Here is a 9,207-nt window from a genome sequence, read left to right as displayed (position 1 = left end):
ATGACTCCGTAAGGGTGAATGACTCTGTAAGGGTGAATGGTTCTGTAAGGGTGAATGGTTCTGTAAGGTTAGAATGATTCTGTAAGGGTGAATGGTTCTGTAAGGGTGAATGACTCCGTAAGGGTGAATGACTCTGTAAGGGTGAATGGTTCTGTAAGGGTGAATGGTTCTGTAAGGGTGAATGGTTCTGTAAGGGTGAATGATTCTGTAAGGGTGAATGACTCTGTAAGGGTGAATGGTTCTGTAAGGTTAGAATGATTCTGTAAGGGTGAATGGTTCTGTAAGGGTGAATGACTCCGTAAGGGTGAATGGTTCTGTAAGGGTGAATGATTCTGTAAGGGTGACTGGTTCTGTAAGGGTGAATGACTCTGTAAGGGTGAATGGTTCTGTAAGGGTGAATGATTCTGTAAGGGTGAATGATTCTGTAAGGGTGAATGGTTCTGTAAGGGTGAATGATTTTGTAAGGGTGAATGACTCCGTAAGGGTGAATGACTCTTTAAGGGTGAATGACTCTGTAAGGGTGAATGGTTCTGTAAGGGTGAATGACTCCGTAAGGGTGAATGACTCTGTAAGGGTGAATGGTTCTGTAAGGGTGAATGATTCTGTAAGGGTGAATGGTTCTGTAAGGGTGAATGACTCCGTAAGGGTGAATGACTCTGTAAGGGTGAATGGTTCTGTAAGGGTGAATGATTCTGTAAGGGTGAATGATTCTGTAAGGGTGAATGACTCTGTAAGGGTGAATGATTCTGTAAGGGTGAGTGACTCTAAGGGTGAATGACTCTGTAAGGGTGAATGGTTCTGTAAGGGTGAATGATTCTGTAAGGGTGAATGATTCTGTAAGGGTGAGTGACTCCGTAAGGGTGAATGACTCTGTGAGGGTTAGTTGGGAGAAGGCGGTGCTGACTGGTGACAACACCGAGATGGCAGACTGGACTGACTGGACGAAGTGTCCCTCATCATTTCTCTCTCCCGTTAACAGCACAGACAGGACGAAAGCACGACAGGTCTCATCATTTCTCTGTGTGTGAGTGTGAGTGTGTGTGTGTGTCTGAGTATGTGTGTGAGTGTGTGTGTATGTGTGTCTGAGTGTGAGTGTGAGAGTGTGTGTGTGTATATGTGTGTGCATTTCGTGTGATTAATAACAGCAACTGTGCCACACCAGGATTACAGCTTCATTGTTTCCCATAAAAGACATTAACCACAAACTCACACACACACACACACTCACACAAGACATTAACCACAAACTCGCCAACGTGCAAGCATCAAGCACACCCACAGGAGAGGCCTGTTTGACCAACAGGGACTCTCATCTGATTTGTATTTAAAACAATGAAATACAAGGTAGTGTTGAATTTCATAATAAACCATGTTTGCTCTTATAGAGAACAAATGTAACTGAATTAGAGACATAACACCATTTTCAGACAGAACATTCCAGAAGAGACAGACTTGAGGCATGCATTTCTTTGAGAAGAGCGTTTTTATTGAGTTCAAACAGTCTTCTCCCAAACGTGATACTGTAGGGGAGGGGGCAGGCAGTGTGTTTCAAAAAAATAGAGATCTGCTTTAAATACACAATGTACAAAGTTTACAGAATATTACATGGAAGATGTGGTTTACACTCCTGGATGGGGCAGATAAGGAATCCTGTGCTGACCATTCACTGACTGAGACAAAACAAACTCCTGCCAACACTCTCATTCTCCATTGAAGAAACTAACACTGCCGAAACCATCACCTGAAATCAGGCAAACAGCTCAGCAGAAAACAATTTTTAAAAATCTGGATAAAAATTTATTAGAAAAATATATCATCCCCCCCCCCCAAAAAAATTAAATAATGAATATAGCTTTTCAGTTTTGGTCACCACTCATCACCTGTATTATCTACAACAGAGCAATGTGCGAGCGTTAGGACGTCCCACGACTCCGACCAGAGCTGCCCCCCCCCCCCCCCCCCCCCCCCCCAACTCCCAGACCTCGTCACGACAGAGAGGCTGTATGTTTCTAATCTGATTCATCGAATCAAAAGAGCCAGTCCAGCACCAAGACCAGCCACACTGGCAACAGCCATCAGCGCATTCCTCACTGCCGACTCTGGGTCCTCCACGTGGAAAAACTCAACAAAGCCATCCTGAAAAAACAAAAACAGGCATTAGACACCTGAGAGGAGCTTTTTTCTGTGAGAAACTGCACAGTCTAGTGTCTGGGTTTGGTGGTTTGGTCTTCATCAGAGAGTGATGGAGGAGGTAATCTCAGAGCAGGACTCCAGCTCAGAGTGTGAGGGGTACATTTCACCCCCTGACTCATTCACTCACAGACAAAACTCAAAGTCTTAGACAGTGTGTTTATCTGTATGTCTGACCCTAACCCTAACCCAAGTTCACCCTCATCCCTCTCTGAGCTGATGGGGAAACTACTGCACTGTCTTTTTCCCATATACAACACTGATATACTGTCTTTCTCCCATTTACAACACTGATATACTGTCTTTCTCCCATTTACAACACTGATATACTGTCTTTTTCCCATTTACAACACTGATATACTGTCTTTTTCCCATTTACAACACTGATATACTGTCTTTTTCCCAATATACAACACTGATATACTGTCTTTTCCCATATACAACCCTGATATACTGTCTTTTTCCCATTTACAACACTGATGTACTGTCTTTTTCCCATTTACAACACTGATATACTGTCTTTTTCCCATTTACAACACTGATGTACTGTCTTTTTCCATTTACAACACTGATATACTGTCTTTTTCCCATTTACAACACTGATATACTGTCTTTTTCCCATTTACAACACTGATATACTGTCTTTTTCCCATTTACAACACTGATATACTGTCTTTTCCCATATACAACACTGATGTACTGTCTTTTTCCCATATACAACACTGATGTACTGTCTTTTTCCCATTTACAACACTGATGTACTGTCTTTTTCCCATATACAACACTGATATACTGTCTTTTTCCCATTTACAACACTGATATACTGTCTTTTTCCCATTTACAACACTGATATACTGTCTTTTCCCATATACAACACTGATATACTGTCTTTTCCCATATACAACACTGATATACTGTCTTTTCCCATATACAACACTGATGTACTGTCTTTTTCCCATTTACAACACTGATATACTGTCTTTTCCCATATACAACACTGATATACTGTCTTTTCCCATATACAACACTGATGTACTGTCTTTTTCCCATTTACAACACTGATGTACTGTCTTTTTCCCATTTACAACACTGATGTACTGTCTTTTTCCCATTTACAACACTGATGTACTGTCTTTTTCCATTTACAACACTGATGTACTGTCTTTTTCCATTTACAACACTGATGTACTGTCTTTTTCTCATTTACAACACTGATATACTGTCTTTTTCCCATTTACAACACTGATATACTGTCTTTTTCCCATTTACAACACTGATATACTGTCTTTTTCCCATATACAACACTGATGTACTGTCTTTTTCCCAATATACAACACTGATATACTGTCTTTTTCCCATTTACAACACTGATATACCGTCTTTTTCCCATTTACAACACTGATATACTGTCTTTTCCCATATACAACACTGATATACTGTCTTTTCCCATTTACAACACTGATGTACTGTCTTTTTCCCCATTTACAACACTGATGTACTGTCTTTTTCCCATTTACAACACTGATGTACTGTCTTTTTCCATTTACAACACTGATGTACTGTCTTTTTCCATTTACAACACTGATGTACTGTCTTTTTCTCATTTACAACACTGATATACTGTCTTTTTCCCATTTACAACACTGATATACTGTCTTTTTCCCATTTACAACACTGATATACTGTCTTTTTCCCATATACAACACTGATGTACTGTCTTTTTCCCAATATACAACACTGATATACTGTCTTTTCCCATTTACAACACTGATATACTGTCTTTTTCCCATTTACAACACTGATATACTGTCTTTTCCCATATACAACACTGATATACTGTCTTTTCCCAATATACAACACTGATATACTGTCTTTTCCCAATATACAACACTGATATACTGTCTTTTTCCCAATATATAACACTGATATACTGTCTTTTCCCAATATACAACACTGATATACTGTCTTTTCCCAATATACAACACTGATATACTGTCTTTTTCCCAATATATAACACTGATATACTGTCTTTTCCCAATATACAACACTGATATACTGTCTTTTTCCCAATATACAACACTGATGTACTGTCTTTTTCCCATTTACAACACTGATATACTGTCTTTTCCCAATATACAACACTGATGTACTGTCTTTTCCCATATACAACACTGATATACTGTCTTTTCCCAATATATAACACTGATATACTGTCTTTTTCCAATTTACAACACTGATATACTGTCTTTTTCCCATATACATATACAACGGTTTACTCAGCACTGAAGTGACTTCATCTAGACTGTGTACACTATCATGTGTTAAACTTCAGAACAGCAGTTTTATACATCTAGACTGTGTACACTCTATCATGTGTTAAACTTCAGAACAGCAGTTTTATACATCTAGACTGTGTACACTCTATCATGTATTAAACTTCAGAACAGCAGTTTTATTCATCTAGACTGTGTACACTCTATCATGTGTTAAACTTCAGAACAGCAGTTTTATTCATCTAGACTGTGTACACTCTATCATGTGTTAAACTTCAGAACAGCAGTTTTATTCATCTAGACTGTGTACACTCTATCATGTGTTAAACTTCAGAACAGCAGTTTTATTCACCTAGAATGTGTACACTCTGTCATGTGTTAAACTTCAGAACAGCAGTTTTATTCATCTAGACTGTGTACACTCTGTCATGTGTTAAACTTCAGAACAGCAGTTTTATTCGCCAGGTGCCTCTCTGTAGGAGGAATGTGCAATGGCGAAGTCAGCCTGGCCTAGATTAGAGAGAGCATTCAGGGCCAAACCCTGACACAGCGAGAACCTCAACATACGAAATTACAGCACATGGACAGTCACAAACAGAATGAAAGTTTATTTAAAGTGCCACAGTGTTAACGGTACAGTTTAAAGTACCCACAGCCTGATTGACAGGTGAAGCGCACTGGGGGAAAGTGTTGTAATGTTGTGAAGTTCTGGTGCTGAGGGACTAGTACCATCTGCATGATGGACTAACTGATGACTAGGGTGGACAGGATCAGAGACTTTCTCTCTCTGCCAGTTTCTCCACTCTGGAGATGTAGAGCTCTGTAGAGCGCGTCAGTGGAGGGCAGGCAGCAGCCTGTGCCCCTCTCAGAACACAGGAAGAAAACAGGGTCTGTCCACTATGACAGCAGCCCTCAGAGACTTACCCAGCCCTCAGAGACATACCCAGCCCTCAGAAACTTACCCAGCCCTCAGAGACTTACCCAGCCCTCAGAGACATACCCAGCCCTCAGAGACATACCCAGCCCTCAGAGACATACCCAGCCCTCAGAGACTTACCCAGCCCTCAGAGACATACCCAGCCCTCAGAGACATACCCAGCCCTCAGAGACTTACCCAGCCCTCAGAGACATACCCAGCCCTCAGAAACTTACCCAGCCCTCAGAGACATACCCAGCCCTCAGAGACATACCCAGCCCTCAGAGACTTACCCAGCCCTCAGAGACATACCCAGCCCTCAGAGACATACCCAGCCCTCAGAGACATACCCAGCCCTCAGAGACTTACCCAGCCCTCAGAGACATACCCAGCCCTCAGAGACATACCCAGCCCTCAGAGACATACCCAGCCCTCAGAAACTTACCCAGCCCTTGTTGTTCAGCAGCCAGTCACTCTGATATGCGGAGAGATAAGAGGAAATCTGCAGTGCCACATTCTCCACGCAGCTCTCTCGCTTGGCCTCCTTCAACCGCTGACTCACCAGTGCACCAAACGCCACCAGAGTGGCGATGCGGCCCCAGTTTGTGGTGCCATCACTGAATATGCTTTTGGCCACACTCCCCACAACCTGCATGTCATCAGGCTGTTCACCCAGCTTCAGTTTCTGCACCATGCCTACAGGGACAGACAAGACAGTAGGTCATTCAGATGTCCATTAAACCTCCAAATTAGTATTTTCTAATTAGTATTATCAATGTCCTCATTAGTGTATGACGCCAAACTTCAGTCAAATCCCACTGTGAACTGAGAGTGCTGTTCTGCGCTGTGCTGGGAATTAGAGAAGTGAGGGTCTGGACTTACAGAGAGAACGCTGACGTCAGAGCAGCAGGACAAATGGTACAACTAACAAAACCCACAAATGCACAGGACCCCAAATACAGAGACAACCACATGCAAAAATATTCAACAACACCACAAATAGATAATACACTTTAAAAAACAAACAAACAAAGTCAGAAAACTCAAAACACCAAAGACAAAGCCATAAGCCCATTCTCTTCTACATTTAGCTGGAAAATTCTCTCTGTCTGAATCGGCAGTGCAATTACAGAGGGCCTCAAAAGCTTGGAATGTAAACTGTGGGAATGTGTGGGTAAACGGCATCGAAACCCGATAAGCAGGCCAAGGGCTGGCTTTGTTCGCCTTATCTGAGGCAACGCTTTGAAAATGTCCTTCCACAGAGCTGAGTCTGCGCGAGAGCGTGTGGGTGGCTCTTGAATGCCTGATATATGACTAATAGTTGACATGGTATAAATATATATGACATGGTTTAAAGGCGAGGTTGACATTACACTTTGTCCTTATGGACTGTATCAAAAATGACATCCTATTCACACGACGGAGTACATTTAACCTAGATTATATACGAAGAAATAAGTACTGTCACACTGAAATATAGCACTTGTCAAACAACCAAAATCTGCGATGTCGTATTTCCCTTTCATTCCGGAGAAGGATGGTGCGCGTTGATAAGGGCGTCGGAATTACCCGGAACTCTGGACGGTCCCGTTTTCCGAGAACTGCGCTTTGACGAAGATGTGCCTGCGGTTTGCCTTAACCGCAGCGTACTAGTCACAAAAGGGCGTTCATGAAATAAATAAACAAATAACTAACTACCGAGGTCACCGTTGCTGATGCGGACCGTAGTCATAAATAAGTAGTATGACACCACGCGCCACAAGTGGAACATTTTAATCCACCCGTGATTCGTCTTCTTTCACATAATATGGCAGCTTAACTGGTGCGCTCTAAAGATAAAATTGCACTAGAGCCGAAGCCTCGAAAATCAATCACTAGAGCTTAACAAACAGAAGAAAAATCAATTTGAACTAATTGTCTTCTAAATGGATAACAAACTCATACAAGTCCGAACAGATATTTTAAATTGAAACATTATCTACCTTATTTGAACATAAAAATTGAGCTAGGCAATAACTGTGCAAATATGGAAACAGGACCATCAAGAAACGCAGTGATGTAGCTACCAGAACGTTCAAGCAAAGTCATTAAACCGAAAGTAGTTTGCGGAACTGTTCTCTGTGTGTAAAGCTAAACTCACCGTTAAAAGCAATTTTGTGCTTTTGAACCACATCTTCAACGACTCTCCTCAATGTATTCAGCATCCTGTTTTTTCTTAGCCTCGACAGATCTGGGTATTCCAGATAAAAATCGCGAAGCAGTTCAAATGTTTGATTCTCCAGTTTACTAAGGCTTGACGCGAAGTCGGGCAAACCAATCGGTGTGTCAGGCGACGTCGGCAAGGAGCCGTCTGCGTTTGTGCTCCGTGGAAACGGAGTTTCAAATTTTAGTCCTTTCCCGACTCCATTCTTTCCCGATCTCAAAGGCCTGAAGCACCCATCCACTTCATCTGTGCAGTTGTCAACTTCATCCTCTGTTGCTAGTTTGAAGGGATCCATTGACATACGAGCCGAATCGGCAGCTCCGCCTGTGTACGGGCCTATTAACGCCTTATCCAAGACTCCATTTTGTGGAGTGTGAAAGAACAAACTAATCGCTGTCGTACGTTTAATTCCAGGTAGGCTCATGTCTGTCACCTTTATGCTTCTTGTTAGAGCAAAACGATACTTAAACGAACTTAAGATTTAAACGTTTAAGTCTACAACTTTAACTAAGAAAGATGATTCAGGTTAGTCTTCCCTTGTGGTCGACACTCTCGAAGTCAAAGAGTGAAGCGGAAGTCGAAGGCATGATACGGTGCTTTATCAACTCCATTACGTCACCGAAGGTATTTCCTGTTTCCTTTATGTACATTTATGTACAGTGTTTTTCCAATCAAGAAATAACCACGATGATTTCATTTTCCCTAAAACCACGAAATGTTTCGGTCATGTGTGCCCCGGCATTACACTGGATGCCGCCAAATGAGCAGCAGACAGGCAAATGCCAATGTGTAGAGTAATGTCTTAAAATATAGCAAACAAATCGATGGAGGAATAAAATACTAAAATAAAGAATAAATTAAAGAGGAGAACAAGGCAGAAAAATGAATTAAAAAAAGGAAACAGAGAGATTGACAGGCTCTGAATGGTATTATTGTTTGTGTGCATCTGTGTTTGTATGTGGTTTGTTAATGTGTGTACATTTGTTTATGTGTATTTCATTAGTGTGTGTGTGTCTGTGCATCTGTGTGAATATGATGTCTATATGTGTATGTGTGTGTGTGTGTATATGCACATATGTGTATGTGTGTGTGTGTGTGTATATGCACATATGTGTATATGTGTACATTTATGTGTGTGTGTGTGTGTATGCATATATGTGTATTTCATTAGTGTGTGTGTGTGTGTGTCTGTGCATCTGTGTGAATATGATGTCTATATGTGTATGTGTGTGTGTGTGTATATGCACATATGTGTATGTGTGTGTGTGTGTGTGTATATATGCACATATGTGTATATGTGTACATTTTTGTGTGCGTGTGTGTGTGTGTGTATGCATATATGTGTATATGCGTACATTTGTGCGCGCGCGCGTGTGTGTGTATGCACATATATGTATCTGTGTCAATGTGTGTGTGTGTGTGTGTGTGTGTGTGTTACGTCCCAGTCTAGGGTTGGGGTTCATAACGATTATAGAAAAAAGTCAAACAGTCCCATCTCCCCACCCCAGCACTCACAGGAACAGCAGTTTCTACTAACAAAAGGAAATATATTTATTGGAAAACTCAATAATACAAACGAATAGTTAGGCAATAAAAGACAAAGAACTCTCCAAACTCCCATACAA

At 41.4% G+C, this 9,207-nt stretch overlaps 1 protein-coding gene across 1 annotated transcript; it reads right to left on the bottom strand.

Annotated features, from left to right (window-relative positions):
* Window positions 1-1,960: 1,960 nt before the first annotated feature.
* Window positions 1,961-8,131, bottom strand: mcl1a (MCL1 apoptosis regulator, BCL2 family member a). Its single transcript, XM_030789113.1, has 3 exons — window positions 7,520-8,131; window positions 5,825-6,075; window positions 1,961-2,136 (listed from the first exon to the last, which is right to left on the bottom strand). The coding sequence occupies exons 1-3, from the start codon at window positions 8,004-8,006 to the stop codon at window positions 2,020-2,022; spliced, it is 855 nt and encodes a 284-aa protein (XP_030644973.1). The 5' UTR covers window positions 8,007-8,131; the 3' UTR covers window positions 1,961-2,019.
* Between the last annotated feature and the right edge of the window lie 1,076 nt (window positions 8,132-9,207).

This window comes from Chanos chanos, chromosome 12, assembly GCF_902362185.1.
Source record: "Chanos chanos chromosome 12, fChaCha1.1, whole genome shotgun sequence".
NCBI lineage: Eukaryota > Metazoa > Chordata > Actinopteri > Gonorynchiformes > Chanidae > Chanos > Chanos chanos.
Note: the sequence above shows the minus strand (reverse complement) of the source record. Positions and strands in the feature narration are given on the sequence as shown.